Here is a 22,349-nt window from a genome sequence, read left to right on the forward strand (position 1 = left end):
TATAGGATAGTTACTGTGTATTTCCATACTTTTGACCACTTGTTGTTAATAGTGCATGTTATTGGACACGTCAGTGTACATAACGATCGTTTCAATATTATGTTGTTGTTCTTGTGATTTTTTTGCCAGAAGGCTATCACTTTTAATTATTTCAAAAATTTCTGTGGACTTTCGGTGGAGATTCGTTTTTTATTTGTCAGAATAAAAAATAGCGACACCTTGTGACGTGTCCATATATTTGAGCACAGCTCTCTTGTTTTCATGAAACAAAGTCATTGCCCGAATTTTATGATCATTTCATTTATAATATTTCCATGCAATGTTTATTGCGAAAAAGTTGATGACATATTTCCGGCTTCGGTTGAATAGTGTTTTTTGTGTTCTCCCGTTGGTAGTTTTGGTTTTGAATGTCTATCAAATATACGACCGCGCTTTATATTTGTATTAAGGTATGAGTGTATATTTTATTATATCTCTTATTTATTGGACACTTTAGTGGACATAACGATCGTTTTGCATTTTATGCAATGATTGTTGCAGAAAAATCAATGCTAGGGGAAACATCCGTTCGATCGCGCAACTTACAATAAACGAACATTTGGCATTGCAATTGTGTGCATATTTGATCTCTGGAGTTCAGTTGGGGTTTACTCCGCTAAAGTACGTTAATAGCTCCGAAGAAATAACACGCAGATGGGGACCATTTCCATAAAGTTCATTTAGAATTCTCGTCTATCTATTTTGCATCTTGAACAAGGCCATTGAGGAGCGTATTGCTCATATTGTATTGTGTTAATAACAATTATTGGATTCGAAATGTACCTATGGAATACTTTGCCTTATTTTTGCTGTTATAAAATATAGGACAGAAAACTTAAAGCATCAAATGAAGTTTAAATATGAAACATAAAACACTAGCCTACATATTGTTAAGAATAGTACATAAACACGGAAGAATTCTCCAGAAGGGTATTATTAACTTTATATTCATAAATATTTTAAATGTGTCCGTCATCCCATCCCCATTAAAGAACTATATTGTTAATGCTGATGTTTTACCATCATTTCCCCGAAAATCATACGCTTTTCGTGTCCCATGAGAAATATAAAATTGTGCTGTCCCATCCCATGGACAAGCCTGGTAATGGCAGATGCGATGGCGAACGTATTCCTAACGATTGGCATCATGTGCCACACCGCCGAGCCAAGATAACATAGTTAAAATAAACCACACATTTCAATGAAAGACCATTTAATAATAATAACAGAACAAAGGTACATAGTGAAACGAAAAATGCGGCCAAAACTGATTGCACAAAACTCAATGCCAAGGTTTGAAAAATACTGAAAATACACAAACTTTACAAATACAAGTATGAAAACAATTACATCTCACCTTAATACTCAATACTACAAATAATAAATAAAAACAATTATTTATTCACCAAGCAATTTAAAGTAAATTCCACATACATATAATTCACATATATATATGTATATAGTCATTGATAAGCACCACGCCCTGTCGATAAATTTAGAAAATACCTTACATTGACAAAAAACGAATAAAGAGTTTAAAGCAAAGAACATCACTCACACAACTGCCGATTAGTAACACTGAAAACGTGACATTCTGAATACTAATGATATACACTTGCAAATCAACTTTTCAAACTTTGGGGCACTCAATTGTCAATGGTGTTGCAAATTGAAAGGTTAAGCCAATATGATTTGATCACCATCATGAAAATATCATTAATGACAAAATTAAAAGGGCAATAATTACCTCACAGTGCAAATAAGAAACAAATATGCTAATGTCGTCTGTGAGATACTGATTATCTTCCAGAAAAAATTCTAAAACAGATTCCTAACTTTGATTTGATTCCATATTACCATTAATAAAAAAAATCTGAGGGAATATGCTGACATTAAATCAGATCTGACAATACGGATATATAGCAAAACTGAAAATGGTGAATGAAAATTTTAAGGATTTCAAAACTGTGCACATGACAATGATATGAGAAAATAAATAAATAGCCTCCTGATGTGAAGCTATGATACCTAACAAATTGTCAGTCAATTTTGACATGGATAAGCAATTTTAATTGTGGCAAGCTACTCACGAAGAAAATTCAACCTACTCGAATATTTGTGACCAATGATAAGTTAGGAAAATGATCGATTGACAGTAAAATCATATGTGAAAGAATAATTTGATGATGAGTCAGTATTATGATAATTGTCACCACACTTACAAAATTTCATTTTAGATACATTTTGTGTTATATGCATTTCCATACTATCAAATGTGCTGTCTTTTTGCTACTGGTCCACATTTATATGAATTCCACATATAAAACCAATCAGTAAAGACAAACAATGACCAGAATATAGAATGACTACTATTCTCTTGTAAATTATGTCCGGCTCTCAAATTGTCCCTCAGAATAATACAAACACATGGGATATCATATTATGCTGCTACATTGGCACAAAAATAGAAGTAAAAGGAAGATGAACAAAAAAATAACATTCAATTTTGAGTCAGCAAAATGACACTATAATGTGACCATACACCGAGCTAGATAAGTCATGTAAAAATTTTGTCAAGAATTAATGGTAAATGAGTGGCATCAACTTTGCAATACTTCTCTGTTAAAATGTATCATGCTGCAAATATTTGGCAAAAATAACTGAGTGCTGTGTTACATTTTGTAAGTCAAATCATAACCTGACCAGCAGGAAAGACAAACTAGAAACAGTAGCTGAACTATAATGATCTTCTATTGGACACGATGGTAGCGATGAAAAGCTAAAACCACACTTGAATATGTTAAAGAAAAAGCCATGTAATGTAATATACTTAAGTTTGGAAATAAGAGAGCAAAAAAAACAAACAAGATATATGATTGATTTAGCAAGAAAGAAAGCTAATTATCAACTCCCCCTGTGTTTGGATACATATGTATCGAATTGGAACAGAGAAACATAAAAGTTTGGTTAATAATTTGGAGTTTAAAAGTTTCGAGTTTACATATGTGATTAGGTCATTACACATTCAAAACAAGTTAACGAAAAATACAATCGACGAACAGGGAACTTATGAGAAAGAAAAAAAAGATTGACAGTACTACATTGCAATAAATAATATCCACAAAACGATGTCAATGATCACAGAGATTTCTTTAGTATTTTACTATTTTGTGTATCAAAACGCTTATTAAAGCAACAGTATATAGTCTCGAAGACATGTAGTAAGATTTGGTTGGAAAAGTCAAATTCTCGAATACAGTGGAACCACTCAAACATGAATTAATTGATGAATCAAACTTGATAAAAAAATCGAAGGTTTTTGGGTTTCGCCATCGACATGCAACATCTTTCACTCTATACCAGATTGAAGAGGTTGACTCAATTTGGACTCTGGTCCCCATATGTCAAGGACTCGAGTGCCCAGACCCAAAGCGACTCGTGTCAGATAAATAGAATAACTCGGATGCACCGTTAATCAACCAATTAGCTCAATGATTGACTCAACTTCAGAACATGGACTCAGATTCCGAAGATCAGTGATGAGTTCACAATACCAAAATGCGATGGCACCACCAATATACCCTCAATTTCTATCCAAATGTTGTGTGCTTTGATCAAGCATGATTCAACAATACAACTCATGGGTGGTGGATTGGAATGAAACAATTGCCTTATATGTGATGATTACTGTACAGCACATAATTTAGTTCCAACATCTTCCTCTCCTGTTGTGCCAACGGGTTCTGCTGCTACGGAGACTCCGACCTTGAAAATGGAAAAAAAAAATTATATATATAGCATTGATAATACTGGAAATGTGAACATTTCAGTCCCATTGCCATTTATTTTTGACATAATTAAAGTACAACAAATCAACCATGACTTCAGTCTGCAAAAAAATTGACTCCACTTCCGAGATGAAAAAAGCTTCTCGTGAGGAAATCAAATTTTTTATGATATTTTTTAATAGAATTAGTTGACTAAACCTTTTTTTTTTGGTTTCTATGGAAAATTTTTAAAGTCTGAAATTCTGATTAATAAAAAAGGCAATGGTCTGCACAATATCAATCACATTATACATAAATAACGCAATGAATACATCAGCAAATGAGAGTGAACCACAATAACATGGAAGTAAATGATATAATGTAACATGGCATGTACTAAAAATAAAACATAAAAATTATCGGAATACCTTATAAAAGTAATGTGATTGATAAGAAACAAACTTCTCAGCACGATCAGTGTTTGGTAGCGATACTGATCTCACACAGACATTTGATGCAGTGGGACCAGGCATTGTATATTCAACTTCACACCATCTGTATTTGCTGTCCAATCCACCTCTATATCCATCTCCCTTTGTCTCTGCATTATCTTCAGGTGTTCTCAATCGTTCCAGATCACGATCAGAACTTAGTTCTATTCGACAGGTGAACACACGAGGAGTGTTTTGCACTAAATACAAAAAAATGATGTGATGTAGCTAGCCTGAGCAGAGGATATTCCCAATTCCCTATATGGCCACTCGGAATTTCCCTTCTACCAGCTGATATTTTCCATGACTGCCCCACTGTGTAAAAGAACAACTCGAAATTGGCGTGGAGCATCACATCAATCTTTTAAGATTAGCAGCAGCAACATTTTTTGTAGACATTTGGATATGGATAGCATTTGAGACATGAAACAAATCAAGATACAACAAATAGTATGAAGATTCAGATTTTAATTTAGATTTGAAGAACTTTTTTATTGATAAATGTTGAGAATAAAAAGACTGGAAGTCAGAGATACTTCTAAGATTGTGGATATGAAAATACGATGAAAAAATTACAATAAATCTTATCTTAATATTAACATTGATGAACTTAAAATAATCAAACTACCTGCATTTTTTTCTGGCAAGCGAGGCATTCTCCATACAATAGCTCTATATGCACGTTCGTATTTCGCAATCCCCACTGAAGCTTCCATTGTTACACCAGCTTCAGCAGATGGTCTACGTCTTTGTTTTGCAGCTCGTTTCGCTTTAACAGAATGATTTCGAAAGCGACCGTCCACACGAAAGAATGAACCCCATTCATCTGGTACAGGAAATCGTATCATGACGTCTTCACAAGCAATCTGTAACAAAAAGACAAACCCATAAGAAATGAATTTCAACTGATAGTGAAACTAATATTCGGCAAAGTTTTTCAAGATAGGAACAATGTTAAGATATCTGTCATCCATCTTATTTAAATTGCCACAAACACCATATGAGAGAGAATTTATTGCCTTCTCAAACCATAAAACAAAATTTAGATAATTATATGCAAAATAAAGAATTAAAGTGTTTTTTTGTGGAGGTGGTAGCCTAGCGGTTAACATGTTGGACTTCACTATGTCGGCATAGCGTGTAACACATTTCACAGGGATACAAAGGTATCAAATATCATTCCCACCATCTCATCTCACCAAAAAATTCCAGTCCTTCTAAAAAGAGTTACCGGTAGATCTTTACATATAGTTAGATATCAAAGGCTGCTTGTACAAGGTGTGAAAAGTTGACATAAAAATTTGACTAAGTAGAAACAATATGTTTATTAAGGTTACCTGAAGTAACACCATGAATGACAATCCACTAAAACTAACTTTAATGTGATAAATATCTTAGTCGTTTGTGCAGCTTTCAATAGCAAGGCAGACATTACATACTTTTTATATTTTATGTTTATTCCATAGTAAAAAGAGAAACATCTTAACCTGAGTTAGAGGATCCTTATTTGCACTATGATTTCCACTCATTCTCAATATACATCTGAGTTGAATTCTTGCACCTTTGACAGTGATTGATGATTTAACAATAACAGGTAGTTCGCTCTCAGCATAGGATGTTGCAAACCTAGCAATTACATAAAAAATTGAAAACTACAAAACAGAGAAAGTACACATCGAGAATTGGAAACTGACTATGGTATCATTTATATCACAGATATGCTTAGAAAGCTAACATCATTTTTAATATCCATATTTCAGATTGAAGTTGACAATGAGCATAATTCGGTATTAATATACACTCACTTATATAAATTTTGAATCAAACTCCCAGCTTCCGAGTATTGAAAATTTTAACTCTGACTTTAATTATCACTATTGAAAGCTGAAAATTCTGACTCAGACTAATACAACTAATATTTTTGTCTCAGACTTCTGCTGACTCTTTGTAATTTAAAAATACAATCTTGGCTCTGATTCAGACTCCAATGAAAGCATGCCAACCTCATCAAAATTCTGCCCTGAAGAGGACTTGATATATCCAAAATTTGAACATATAAATGAGTATTAAAAACACAATACAATTGACATTTTTTAACTTTTGACAAACGACACAAACCTCATGAGTTCAAATCTGCAAGCATCAGGAGGATAGAAAGAACAAGTTCCAACGTCATTGCTTCCTCCTTCATAACTATCTTGTGTACAAGATTCATGTAGTTCAGGATCGCGAATATCAATCCATCCATCCAAGCTTGTTGGAATAATATCTTCTCTTCTGACAACTTCTTTGCCTTCCATCTGTAAATTATGGGATATATGATAATTTATGATGAATACCGGAGATGGATTAGAAATTAAATTTAGTGTATATATATCTTATGCAATGAGCCAGTGGTTCTTAACCTTTGATGCATTCCCCCTTTCGTCAATTTCGAAACACTATATTTGACCTTGAAAATTTTCATTAACAAGTATAGTCATTTTGTTACGTCACCACGCCTAAAAGGATCCAGCCCCTGATATACAATGTAAAAAAGATTACACAACCTATAAGCAGATATAAAATTGCATTACAGTTCACAAAATATCTAATGGAGAGATGGGATTTTTTTATATTTATCACATGGTTGTCGAAAGTTAACTTCGTGAAAGAGTTAATCATATCATAAGAACTGCTAATATTGGATAGTGGAATCAACTAAATGTAACCAGGAGATATATAAACAACCCTACTACAAGTTAAGAAATCTCCCAGCACAGAATTATCCAAAATTTAAACTTGTGAACTCATGCAAGGTGAGGTAATTAACACCTAATGCTTGACAAAAAGTGTCATACACAGAACAGTTATTATTTTTAATCTTTCCATTAATATCTCCTACATTTCAGAGGTGGCAAGAGGCTCACAAAATCAAAATTTTTTAGAAGTTAAATTATATGCTTTTCGCTTCATAATTTGAATTTTATATTTCACTGTGATGATTAAAGATACATTTCAAGTAGAAATAACAAACAGTTGAGATGACTTCTGTGTAAATTACTTTTGCAAATCAAATTAAAATGCTGATATTACAATAAATTGTTGCCCCAAGGCAAATAAAAAAACATTAACTTCATAATTCTCTACCATAAGTGTGGACACGTTGTTTTGTATAGGTAAGTAAAATGAAGTGACATTAAAAAAATTTTGATGATATACTTTATCATTAAATAACTTCAACCTCTCATAAATACTTTGGCGAAATAGCAGTTAAAATTAGTATATAAATACGTATATTATTTAAATTTTGAAATCCTTTCAAATGCAATTTAAAAAAGTTCAAATTAGAGATAGTAAATTTTACCATATCAATGATTCACCATCATATTTGCAATTTTTAAACTACTTATATGAAGTATTTATAAGACTTTTTGTCTGAACGAGGCTCGATGCAAGCGGCCACTGCTAGGTAATTAGCTACTATAGTTTGGAAGGACTGGAATCTTTCCGGACTGGCATTGCCTACCTAATTTATCACACCCATGGTAAGGTGGTGGACATGGGATTTGAACCAGAGATTTTAACCTGTGATGCCATCATAGTTGAGTCAAACGCTTTAACCAGTTGGCCAGGTGTTTTTGGAATTATCAAAATTCATTTTCAACCTATTGCTACTAGCAACGCCTGAAAAATTATTTCAGGCATATATGCCCAGTGAAGTAATAATCAATAATTTGCATATGTGGCTGGTTTGAACTTATTTAAACTATTACTGTTCAGGGGAATCAGGGAAGATGAAAAACAAGGTGTTTTATAATGTAATCCTGGCAGCTGAATATAAACAAATTTGATTCTAACACAAATACTATTCAAAGATTGGTAAAATTTGTCATCAGAGTTGGGTTATTGACTGAATTAGCAAGTCTACTTTAGCAAGTCATCAAAAACTACAATAAAAATAACATCAGATTAAAAAAGCATTCATCTCATTCCTGAAAAAAAAGCAGCCAGGCGCTTGGCAGATGGGCAAAGATAACTACTCCTGTTCCCTCAACCAAACCTTAGATTAATCACCAATGACAACCATTTAGGTTGTGGTAGAACATGAATTATTAAACATTTTCAGGTCACTGGTACATCTGTTAGTAAGAAGATAAATAATGGCAAATCGAGTATGACTTGATGATAATTTGAGTCAAAAATGCATATCTTATCAATTACCTTTGTTGGCCGATCCACAAATAAAAATACTTCGAAATCTCAGAAGAATGTAAGTTGGTATGACCATGTATGGCATGAAATAAATTGATTTCGTCTCATGTTCGACAGTAAATTGAATAAAATAAGAAATAAAAACTTTACAAAACCGTATTAACCTTTCGATCATTGATCGTTATTTTAGCCTTTGGATCTCCTGACAAAAACGAACTGGCAAAGAAGTGAACTCGTACTTTGCATGCTTCCATCAATCCAGATTCTTGCACAATTGCCTTCAAAATAGAAAAAATTACATTACAATTACAATATTACAACAATTACATATTATTAAATGAAGGAATAATTCAGATTTCAGATACAGATAAATCTTACTTGATTAAAATTTTTTTCACCGAATTTCATGTTGCGCAATCAATTTTGAAATGTATAAAATGGCGTGAATCGAAACAACATACAATCGATGTTTTTAAATTCCAGAATTTAAGATTAAGAATAAATTTAAATAATTTCAGTTTTAAAATTAATGATAAGGAAATTGAAGACTCTCAGATGCCAAAAAAACTCCATTCAAATTTTGAAGGCTGTAAAAAAATCTACCAATCCAACCTCTGTTAACTTAACTCTTTTGTATTTTCAAATTCAAATTCCTAGATATGCATTGTTTTCTAATTAGTATTTGTTGAAAATGACCCAATAGGAATGAATTCAATATTCCATATTTGAAAATATAAATCAGAATGTATTTTGAGTAGTAAATTCTTATGTTCTAGCCATCCTAGCCTGAAAAATCACCGAATGAATAACAATAATTTTTAATAAATCTGAAATTTTTCGCTGTAAGTTAAATATCTCAACACTGTCGGCCTACCTGTAGTTCATCATGTACGTCAATAAGCAATTCATCTCTGGAATGATATTTGACAGTGGTGTTGTGTTCCTCTTCTTTAGACTTCGGAATTCTTTTATGAACATTGAACATGGCGTCGCGAGTTGCTTTACAAAACGACATCACATCATCATGGACAGTAAAACCAAATTTAATACTTTGTTTCCCTTTGCAAGCATGCTGAAAACGTAAAAGAAAATTCCATTAATAAACACAAGAGCAATGCTCAAATATATGGACATGAAATAAGTTACAGTACCTAGTCTACAGTTAGTTACCGGCATCGAAAAACTTCTGACTTTCGCATAGCACAAGTTCGCAAAATCAATATGGAAGACAACTGTCATGCTCGACAGAGAAAAAATGTGTTGCCACGGATGAAAATTAAACAGCAAAACTTAATGTGAAATATCAAATCTCAAAATTTAGGAAAAAATAGGTAATAGTCTTTTAGCGACATCGATAACCTTCAAAATTTCAAAGCAATTGGGTCCAGTAGTTAAAGTAAGAGGCAACAAGAAAAAGAACAAGACGAAGAACAACAACAACATAATAACAAAATGATCCATATGTACACTTTGTGCCCAATAATACTAAATCAATAACTATAATGGAGTGAATTTCTCAACTTCCATTAAGAGGGTACTTGTTATCTCTAAAATCTATTAATCTCAATAAGCAAGTGTACTAGTGTAGAACAAGCTGGGGGAACATATAGTTAAAGCTTTCGCAGTATTGATTTATGTGAGATAAACTTGAGTCGTGTCAGAGCATATGCCATTACGTGACAGCTCAAAACTAACCACAAACTTGACCTAGTTGATTGTCAACAAGGCATTTGTACAACATCCTATAGGACAAAGAAAAGTATCGACCATATCCAGTATGCACCACAATATGTAAAAATATGCAAATCTCTGAATAATTAACAAATGAATATCTAAGTTCTATATTAGGTTTTCGACAAATTTGCAACACTGATACACAAGGTTCTACAATGTTATCCTTTTCAATTTTTCATCCCCTATCTAATAGAAAGTAGTGTATTTAAAAACCCTTCGTTTGCATTTGGTATTCTGAAAGCAAGGTTCCATAAAAAATAGATTACGGTAGGTTATTCCCAAATCCCATTTATCACTAACACTACCTCATTCAAGCATCCTTATAGCAAATACCACAAACTGATCCAAAGTAGGAAGTTAACAAGGAGAAAAGACTACTCGAAAACCATTAATGAAGTGAAACACATGTTATAATACCTTAAATCCGGATGCATTCCTTGTCAAGCTTCTACGTGGACTGAAAGTTTGCTTTTCTTTGTAATGAACAACCATAAGTTTAACAGCATGTAATTTGCCCTGAAATAGTTACAAGATAAAGAAATAAGATTTGATGTATAGAAAATAGCAACAATATACTACCCGCTAATACGAAATCAAAATATCAGATATTTATTTAGAGCGTTTTTTTCTATATTTGACGCTTATTCACGTCTTTCGTTTCGAAAAAAGAGTAGCGCGGCAGCCACTGATATCTAATGATATGTAAGGAGCTGCTATTTTTGGATTGACCAGAATCGGCATTGTCTACCCCAATTTATGACACCATGGGTAAGGTAGTAGATATGAGATTTGAACCCAGGATGTATAACCTGCGAAGGGAACACTGTTAGGTTTAATGATTCGACTGTTAGGTTATCGCTCTTATCTCAAGTCAATATCATATCAGAAAAAACTTTGATTCAAATTAATGTATTCCATACATCTTTATATTATAAACAGTTTTTAAATTACAGAAATTGACATTTGAAGTTCATCAAAATAATCAATGCTAATTTAACCAGAAAAGAGACACATTCAAATAAATTATAATCAATAAATACCATTTCATGTGAATTGAGTACTTTTTCAACATAATGCTATAATCAATTTATCAAGAATTGATAATATGTTAAAAAAGTACTCAATACACATGAATTGCCAATCAAATGATTAAGTAGTAATGCAAAAAATGTCAACATACCAAAATTTGTCCTTCGTCAGAATAATGAGCTTGCAGTTTAGGCTTCGATACTTGCATTTGATGACTAGCAAGCGACACAGTGCGGAAAGGATCTTGTGCTTTAGATGTGTAATATAGTTTCACTAGTGGATTGTCAATCTGTAACACATAGATCGTAATAAGAATAAAGGACAGATATAAAGAAAAAGAAAAAATTAAAAATAACTCTGAAGCTCATTTGCATATTACACAAAAGCCGTGCATCTATTTTTAGCAGAACACTGGCCCGGAAACTAATTGATTAAGGAAACAGAACTGTCATTGAAATGCAAAAGATGACCTTAATTGAACTTTACGTTCACACAAAATAGATCATGTTTTTTCAATCATTGCCTTGAAAATATTTCAGAGGGGAATGTATTCTGCAACATTAACAAACTGAAAACTACTTTGGCATTAGATAAATTTTAAATTAAAAATTAAAATAAATATTACACACCTGGTCACAATTCAACTTGACATGGATCGGTACCCATTTCCTATTACTCATTGTTCTTTTCGTTGGTGGAAATCTCATATAAACATCCCAAAATATTTTGCTCTCGATAATTTCAACTTCTGGCAGTAAAACACGCTTCGGTATTTGAATTCCTAACGGACTTTCGACAGACGTAACTTTCTTCAATTCTTCCAGTGGATCAGGATTGCCAGAAAGATGATTCGTGCTGTCGTCGGTTATCTCGGTTTCGTCTTCTGCTGAAATAGGATCCGGCGAAAGACTATTTTCAATAACAGAATGGACATGAGCATTTGTATTAGTGTTATTTTGTACAATATTATTACTGGGAATAACTTCTAATTGATCCAATACTAAAGTGATATCCTGAGCATCATCAACGTTTAAATTCAACTCTGAATCGGGTTTTGTATTTGGATTCGAAGCATCAATTTCTTCATTTTGAGGTTCCTCCATCCAGCTGAATAGGTCGTCTGTTTTCCCAATTTCAAAAGAAGGAATCGGATTAATAGATTCTGTATTTGATTGCGTAGAAAACGGATCAAAAATATCGTCATGTAATGCAGTATTTCCAGATCCTGAAGTTACGGAATCAGTCGTACTCAGAATAATATTATTTTGAATTGGTGTCTCAGCACGAGATGATGGTAATGTGCCAGCTTTTGCACTAGACTCTGAAACGTTGTCAAAATCGATTCTTTTCGCTGATGTTGATCCTTGTGATAAATTTCGTACTCTTTCTTTTGCTTGCGAAGACCGCCTTGCTCTAGTAGAAGATCTTGATAAAGAGAGAGGTGGGGGTGGGATACGAACTAATTGACTAGGTGTAACGGGACTTGTTGTTAAATTAATTCGAACAGGGGTAGAAGATATTTTTGATGTCTTTGCCTCATCATGCTGAGGTGACTTGAAAATAATATTATCAAAAGGTGAATCGACGAGTGAACACTGAGATGTAGAAGACGTTGAAGTTGGTGACCAAAATGGATTGGTAGGAGCCATTGATACGGAGCAACCAGCTGATGCATTGGAATCAAGTCTGGAATTAGCTGGTGTCTCTGGTCGGCTAGAATGTGACGAATGTGGTGTTGATAGGCTTCTTGTTGTTGCACTTTGAACATCTTTAGCGAAATCGAACAAGTTTGGTTCCTCTTCAAATACAGTGTCATCCATTCCAGCTGGACCAACATGAAACGATACTTTCTCACATTGTATCGGGGTCGGGGATTTCTTCATTTCGAATGTATTATCTTTCATGTCTTCATCGACCGCCACACTCACTTCTCCCTTGGGTCTTTTGCGTTTCAAACTATCTCCCTGTAAAAAGAAATAGATTTGACATATGTGAATTCATTGAGATTGTCAAATTTAATTTTCGACTCAAGATTTGAAACACCATGAAATAGTGTTAATGTACGAATACATTAATTAAAGACAAAAATAATTTTGTCTGAAAAAGGATTCGTACAAAAATGATCTCTGTGAACAACAGTAATTCAAAAACAAAATAAAAAAACTTGAGTAGATTAAATGTGTTGCGTAACACTTTCTCAAATTTCATTCTGTAACATTTCGTATTATTTATGTCAATATGGATACCCTGGTTTTTGCTTCGGGTCCTAATAGTCGGTACATACCTTACACCAGTGATTTTCAACCAGGTTTCCGTGGCACTCTATGGTTTCGCCAATGCGGTCCCGGGGTTACGGTTTACATTCAAGTCCCAAAATGTATGTTTTTTATATTTATATTGCTTAAATATAGTCAATCACCTATTAGGTTTGTCACTAATATTAAACTTGAAACATTTTGAAAATCATTTTGTTTTGCCAGTATTAGGTTTGTTTTATAAATATTCATAGTATGTAGTTCTACGAATATTGACAAATTTTCAAAAAAACGTTTTGCAAACTACTGCAGAGGGATTATCTTTGAGTCTCCAGAATATTTCTTTCGGATTCCACTCCACCAAAAAGGTTGTAAACAACTGCCTTACATAAACAAGAAAAAAATATGTTACTCCGATCAACCATAAATAAATTGTTGTACCTGTGCAGTGAGATCAAATATAGTTTCAACATCGTCATCATCAGGATTTTCTCGACTTCCAATACTAGCCGCAGCACTTCCTCTATCATCAGAGAAGTCTACGAGGTTGTTTTGTGATCCCTTGTCAGCTCTGTTAAATCCCTTGAGGTCTGGCATTTCTGTAGACAAGCTGTGTGTAGAGAAATTTGTTTTAAGGAATTCTGTTTTGAATAAAAGTGAAGATCACATTGCTTATTATTCGAATTTCACAATCTCATAGGACTGGCCTAATCAATTAAACAACCATCTAAATATTCCTAACCTTGAGAACCCAATATAACAATCAATAAAATTAGCATAAATAGCTGAATATAAAGAGGAACTAAACACAGCTTTATAAATAGGCTACATACATTGCTTTTCAGGGTTTAATAATGTAAACACGGGTCAAGAATAGAAAGTCAGTATCGGTTCTTTCATCTTAATTGAAGATTACATACTAATACTTTTCTAAGAAAGGCAGAACATGGTGATACGTTGATACAGCTGTTTTCAAACTGGTCGATAATTCCAATGTCTTGCAAAATATCAATCCATTTCCTAAATTTTTTTTTTCGCTTGCATTGAAAAATTGTCAAAAAATAATAAAAATTCTTAAAATTATTGTTAATCAAATAGACAAACGATTGATGATATTACACATTCAAACCAACTGCCATATTTATTATAAGTTGTCCTACATTAATAAACTTAAATTCTCTGGTAAAATGCTCAGTGATATGTATGAAAAAAATCAAATACAATTGTTAGAAGACCTCTGCTTTATAGAAAATAATCCTGCAAAAATATAAAGCAAGGCTGCTCAGACTCAAAAAAATGAAAAAAATTCCTTTACCGATTCACAGCAAAATCATCTTCTAAATCCCCATCAACATCATTCAAACTTCCAGCCAATCCGCTGCTGTTGATATCAAATGAAGGTGATGAATTTGCATTAGAAATATTTCCTACAAGATTATCTGTTATGTTATTATGTTGATGTTCTTCGTCTTCTTCATTTTGAAATGTTGCCCATTGTGATTGAGGTTTCTCTGGTGATAAATCATTCTCAGGTAGAGTGATTGTAACTGGTGGCGATTTTGTGCTGCCATCTAAAACGGTACAACAATAATAAATCAATTTATAATCTAATACCATTAATTATATAAAAAACATTAAATTAGGCAAATATATGGATTAAATATTTAATGCAAGGTTGCAACACCAATACCTTAATTTCAATTTTCAATATTTTAGGAAAAAATTTTGAACTTAAAAAATGGACATATTATCTTGTAAGAAGAGGTATTTCTATAGGCTAGTAATTTATGACCATATTTATATTCTCAAAATAACGTTAAACAGGTTTTTTGGATTACAAAATGCCTAACAAGTAACCTTGGAGTGTAGAAGAAACCATTTAATCTAGTAAATTGTGTACTTTAGCTGACTCTAAACATGGCCTAGAGGCTTAAGAAAAACAAGATTCAAAGAAAGTAATAAACTGTAGAATTTGAAAATTTTCTACAAGACAAATTTTATCCTAGAGTTTGCAAAGCATGGGACATTAATACAACATGCCTTAACGGCAGTCAGTGTGGATAGACTATAATCGGCCAAGAATGATACATCATGAAATTATGTAAAAAAAAAATTCCCAGTTTTAATTTTGGTGTGTAAGAAACTTAATTTCATTTCTTCTGCTTCAATACAGGTCTACTGTAAATGATCAGTCTCAAATGTACACAAGCCTTTCATGCTTTTCTGCATAATTCTGTGTTTTTATTCGAAAGACCATGCACCTGATTTAACCTAGTATGGTATTCAGTATGCATATTGCATCATGTTTGCTATTCTTTTGCAATACTACATCTTTGATATTCGGTTGTATTAAGATTTAGTTCATAATCTGTTATAATCTGACATACCAACATGTATATCAACGTCAATACAATACATAATTGTGAGTGTAACCAAAGTAAACACTTGCTGCAAAAATATCATCAAAGTGATGGTGGATCAAGCAAATTAATCATGGGGATATAGGCATTAAAACTACATGATAGCATACAAAAATTCCATTGACAGTTGTGATGTATTGATTATATAGATAAAGGTAAGCTGAAACAACAGTCTTCTGTATTCCCAACAGAATACATAAGTCAATTTTGTGATTGGGAAAAGAACATTATGGAGATGGACATTATTGATTCCTTGGACTCCAGTGATATAAAATATTACGACAGGTGGAAAATAGATAGACATCTGCAAAATCATGAGTGACAAAAAGTGTGCACAGAATTCAAAATTAATGAAACTATAATTCGGAAAATTGAAATTATCGTTGTTGTTTTTTATAAAATTTGCTTTTTCTTCTGAATAAATCAATTTTGATTTTGATAGATCAAATGATTAAATAAGGATCCTAAAACCAGTGTAGGGTACACGTCCCTCAGGTCAATTTAAATCACGAGCCCTTCAGGTCTGAGTTGAAAGTTGAGTCAATCACAGAGTATAGTCTCGTGGTGCTTAGAAAAACATGAGGATATAACAAATCTTAAAATTTATTCAGGCAATTTCGCAACATCCCAATACTCAAAATCCCAGTCAGCATACAAATGAAATAAGTAATTAGTTAACAGGAGGTATTCTGAGCAAAATGTGATTAGATATTGATTTTATAGCTCTTGTCATAACTAGAACTGCCCTCTGAAACATCATTTTATTGATTATCAATAAAAGTGAGAAAAAATCGCAATCACACAATTATATAAATTGACATTGATAATAATCAATAACAAACCTTAGCAACCTACATCATAGCTACTATGGTGGATTAAAATGCTCAAATAAAGGGAAAATTGAATTGGATTATAGAAACAAAAGACCGATGCTTAAATATATGGACACAAAAGGCGAAACGAAGTAGTACGGGTATGCCATCTTTCACAGTAGACTACCGTTACCGCAGACTCCGCAGTATTCACGAGTTCACGAGCCTGACCACGAGATAGCAACGAAGTGAAGGCCCAGAGATGCGCAATTTTTAATTTTGATGGGGTCATCGCACACAAAAAACGAATCCCACAGAGCGCAAAGAAACATTTAAAACAAAATAAGAGCAATAGCCTTCTAGTGACAAATTCGATTTTCAACCAATGAAAATTTAAAAGCAATTGAATTGAAAAGAAAATAGATTTTAGACGCGAAGAAGAAAAGGAATACTAACTAACAACATAATAATAATAAGATCCATATTATTCCATATGTATTCATTTCTAATATGAATTGATAGATATAAAACTGTATATTTGGCTGAACTTCATGAGGCTATCCACTTATATATAGGCCACAATGAAATTTATTTATCGAGTATCTCAAAAACTAATTCTCAATTTTAAAAATTTATTTCATAATATAATCAGTTTCATAATATTTTAATAATGTATACTTTGATTATAGTTGTGTAGTTTCGAAGGAATTTCAAAACTATACTACAAACACCCTCGTACTAAATGAGGAAATAAATGTATTACAAAAGATTTTTTGAGTCCGGGCTCAATTCAATTCAATAGATAAGCCATACAAATTATATTCTCAGGTCCCACAAAAAGTCTTTTTGTGTGTGACATACACAAATAATAGAAGCACACAATAGATGTGATGGAAATTAACACTAATTTGAATATAAATCACCTCTTTAAGAATCAGTCATGTTTACTGTCGAAAATAACAATATAATAATGAAAATAGATTGGGTAATGTATTGACTCACAACTTGACGGTTAGGCTGTCAGGGCTTTGTCTGGATAATTATATTGTTAAGGTAAAAGCAATTACACATGAATGTACATTGAATACAATATTACAAGAGAAGAGAATGAGACACAAAATAACAAGGGAATGAAAGCAAAGACATAATACACTCCTCAGTGGAATTCAATCCCAGGATTATCAAATATATATAAAACAGAGAGATCTCTATCGATTGCAGATTTTATATTTTCAGTGCCGCATGGTTAAATATTTTAAATTAAAATGGTCACAGTAAACCAACTTGCAAAACTACTTTCAAAATAAGAATACAATGGAGAAGTATTAAAATGATTTTCTCGGGGTCAAGGGTCAATAAAGCATCCATGGTATGACAATGTTAATTATTGGAAGTAAGATTTTTAACTAACCTATATTATCAGAGGATCCTAGATTATCACAATCATCATTTTCTAAACAAAGATATCCGATTCCTCCTGCTCCTTTCTTCTTAGATGCAGATGCGCGAACATCTGGAGATGATGATGGTTTCCTCCAATGAGAATCTTCATCCTCTTTCAGAAGATCCCTAGTAATAGAAAGAAAGTGGAAAACAAGATTAAAAAAGCTGTACCTTTCTGAATATTTTCTAATATCAATTCATAAAATCAGCAACACAAAGCATATTTTATTGTTACATGCATTTTGAAAGGGTCAATTATATTTGAGTGTACAATTTATTGTAAGATATAAAGATCAAGAGTTTTGATGATGATTTAGTAAATCGCTGCCAGGCTTTGGTAGTTGGGTGAGAGGGTTTCATTAGAGTAACTTTAACTGCTCATGATTTCGGAAATATTAAATCACTAAAATGCAATAGGTGAATATATATGATGGAATTAAATGTAGATCGAGATAATATAATGAATTGAATTTTTTAATGCTGATTTTATATCTATACATGAATCTGTTCAACTCAATCTTAAACTGGACATAAGAAAAGTCCATTCATTTCTGGAAACACAACAGCTTAAAAGAGAGATAAAGATATTGATTTCTGCACAGAAGCTTTTGTACTAATCAACCTTTATTGATTTTTGTGAAAACAATGTCACAGGCAATGCGCGAACAAAAGTCGCAAAATAGACTAAATATACCCATACTGAAATATAAAATCCAGTAAATATGAAGATAAGAAATTATTGGAAATCAAAGTTTTCATCAGTTACAACTCAAAAATTTACAAAGTTATTTATAAAATTTAGTATTATTGGCAGAATTTAAACAAAAAAATTTCTCACAAATTTAAATATACAGTTATCAATTACAATGCCTAATGAGAAATTTTCTTGACAGTTGCAGATACTTACGCATCACTAAGAGCCTCATTAGTTTGTTCAATTTCAGAAATATTGAAGTGATCTTCATTATCTGGTTGGTCCTCATGAAAATCTAAAAAATACCACAAAAACAGATGAAAGTTATGAAAGTATGTAATGTATTATTTATTCAAATTCAACAGCACTTTATTTATTTCCTATAGATTTGTGCCTGCAGATGCACAATAGTGTAGGAAATTGCTATAATTATGTCATGCCATATATAACAGAATTCTGACAAAAATGCGCTAAAAGACTTGACATTGAACGGTTAACATTCCATCTATTAAGCCAACCGAATAATAAACTAAAACTGTTCTAAAAATAAATGTGTGGGTAAAAGACATAAATAGTAAATTTAAGTGGAAATATTAGCAAAAGAAAACATAGTAAAAGTAGAATTTTTCCTGCAATTAACACTAATATGTGTAATTTATACCTGATATTGTATCGGTTGGTGTCAAAGTTGTTTTGAGTGGGGTTTTTGCATCAGTATCTTCAAAAGCAACCCATGATGGACTAGAACATGTAACATCAAGAGAAAACGACGAGGCAGTATTATCTTGTAAATGTGAAAAGGAAGCAAATTGTGATGATGAAAGCTGAGAATTTTCAGCAAAAAAATTTTCTGTTTGTGGTAGTGGTGGCACAGGGATGTCTGGCTTGGGTATAGTTAAATCTTTCCTAGGAGGTACAGGAGGCGCTGGAGTACCTTTTGACGCACTTGTCAATAAAAGAAAAGAATCAATCGGAGAGCAAGATCCACTTGACATATTATGTGCAAGGTTAATATGACCTTCTGGTTGTGGTAAAGATATTAAATCATGGTCCGAATCTCCAGCATGAGAATCACTTCCAGACACAGTACTTGAAGTAGAAAATAAATTTCTCCTCGGTGGAATTGCTGGCTTCACAACCACAACTGGTTGGGGTACTGGTGAACCAGCATCAGACAAATGCATTTCTAGATCATCCATATCCATTGTTAATAAGTCCGCACTCGGACTGGGTGTGGGTATCGGTGGCTGAGGTAAAACTTGTGGGGAAGATTGAGATTCAATGTTCTTGTTACGCAGGGAATTTCTAACAGGTATAGCCGGTGGAGCACGAACTGGCAGAATCTGTTTTCTTCCTGGTTCTGGTAGTTTATTTTCCTTATCTTCACCAAATACTGTCCATTGTTTATTGTTGGATGTCTTCTGTTTAGATGACGGAAACTGGATTGGAGAGTTCGGAAAATGTGGCGAAGACGTTCGTGACAACCTTGGTGGGGCAGGTGGCCGAGCAGGACTGGTTTTAGGACTGTACAACACATGGTTGAATGAATTCACACCCTCTCCAGTACTCGATCCACTTGTGATACTCATTGCATCCTGAAGATATTAGGACACATTAACAATTCATGTAATAATACTTGAAAATTCCAATCTTCATTTATTTAAAGAGTTAGGGTGGAAATTTTGTCATTATTTGGAAAGAATTTTGCTCAGTATTTGCTGTCACACAACTACCGTATTAATATTCTTTATTATTATTTCCATCATTCTCATTTATGAACACATAAACTGTGAAAAGGCATGAGTGCTACTGACGAATAATATTAGCTAAATTTCCATTGAAAATTGAACAAATAATTACTTTTTATGCATATCGAGGAAGAGTTTAAAAATAATCGAAGGAAGGAATTTATTGACGAAAAAGGCCAGAAACCACTGCATTAAACTATAGTGTTATGGTTCTTTGTAAGATCGATCTTATTTCGATTGAATCATTCAAAATATAGCAAAGTTTCTTGCAATCAGAATAACTTGAATAAGTTGCACAATACACTTGAATTGACTAAAAATTCTCAAACTTCCATCTCTACACAGTAAATCCCGAAATGCAATATAACAACAATCAAAACATTAGTGTAGTATAAAACTAACTTGTTGGTCATGTTCATTCAGCAGAGTCATGTAGTTATTTCCTAGTTTAGCCTTGAAGTGTCCAACTCTGTCAGAATCAGATGTATCTTTTGGTTCCGAGGAGATAGAATGTCGTGGTGGGCCCAATGTGCCTAAAAAGTAAATTTAATAAATTCTGTACTAACTATAAATACTATGTTTTTCCAAGAAGTGCTCAGATCTTCACTCATACAGTATTTATAGCAATGCCGAGAAATGAAGTCCATAATATACGAAGGTTTGTTACTCTCAAAACGTGAAGTCAATAAATACATTAAGAAAGTATTACCGTCAATCTCAATACTTCCAATTCATTGATCAAGAATTTAGTTCTTCATTATGAGGCTTTACAAAACGAACTTGAAATATCTTCATGAAATATTTACGCCTAATTACCCAAAGAGACTAAAAATCCTTGTACAATTTTCATACTAATATAGCAAGATCATCAAATATTTAGGAGCACAAAATTTATTCAGATACATGTCATTGATAACTTTTGTGACAATTTGGTAATATTATATCAGAAATATATCCTTAATAAAAGAAATGAATGTGGGTTTTGCGTCATAATTCAAGGCATGATTTCAAAATTATTAACAACTAAGGATTGTCAAAACTGAATACTTTGCTATACAGATTACGTTCTGAAAAAATTATTCCTAAAATATGGAATGTTAAAATATTCTAAATAAATTCATGTTCACTAACATACACCATTGTACATTCATAAGAACAAGATTACACATACAGCAAGGACAAAGTTCCTAATATTTCAATCACCGGTATATCGTTATATTTCCCATTAGCAATTTCAAATCTAGCTTAAAGCTCCTCAACAGTACACAAATTATCAAATATTTAATACTCACTTGACGATGAAAGTCTTGAATTTGTGCTCGATACAGAACTCTGGTCTGGAGCAAATATATCCATCGCACAATTAATATTTCCTTCATGATCTGGAGTAGTAACTTTCTTACAATCCTGGACCAAAGTTTCTTTTAAATTATTCAAACCAAAATCCATATCTTCATGTACAGTTGCTTCCATGTTGCCAAACAATATGGCATTGCTTGTGGTATTGTGAGACGTCACATCCACTAGTAACTCGCTATCGGGACTTTCCATTGTTTGTTACTGACCAACTATTCACTAGTTAAGATCACACAAAGACACAATGGGAGCAGTAAATCCACTGTTTGTTGTTCTGGTCGTTAGCTTTCTACTAAGCTAATAATACGCAGAGGCATTTCTATCTACTTTTATGCCTCATCAGAGCCAACACAACAATTTTATAGTA

The 22,349-nt window shown here is 32.8% G+C and overlaps 1 protein-coding gene across 1 annotated transcript; it reads right to left on the reverse strand.

Moving 5' to 3' along the window:
* Window positions 1-1,235: 1,235 nt before the first annotated feature.
* Window positions 1,236-22,345, reverse strand: LOC120326989 (uncharacterized). The gene is made up of 17 exons (XM_039393352.2): window positions 21,919-22,345; window positions 21,029-21,159; window positions 19,540-20,473; window positions 19,092-19,173; window positions 18,153-18,310; window positions 14,825-15,080; window positions 13,951-14,119; window positions 11,884-13,218; window positions 11,406-11,543; window positions 10,643-10,741; window positions 9,366-9,563; window positions 8,656-8,769; window positions 6,416-6,597; window positions 5,785-5,923; window positions 4,926-5,163; window positions 4,235-4,497; window positions 1,236-3,804 (listed from the first exon to the last, which is right to left on the reverse strand). The coding sequence occupies exons 1-17, from the start codon at window positions 22,175-22,177 to the stop codon at window positions 3,724-3,726; spliced, it is 4,776 nt and encodes a 1,591-aa protein (XP_039249286.2). The 5' UTR covers window positions 22,178-22,345; the 3' UTR covers window positions 1,236-3,723.
* Between the last annotated feature and the right edge of the window lie 4 nt (window positions 22,346-22,349).

Source organism: Styela clava, chromosome 4, assembly GCF_964204865.1.
Source record: "Styela clava chromosome 4, kaStyClav1.hap1.2, whole genome shotgun sequence".
Taxonomy (NCBI): domain Eukaryota; kingdom Metazoa; phylum Chordata; class Ascidiacea; order Stolidobranchia; family Styelidae; genus Styela; species Styela clava.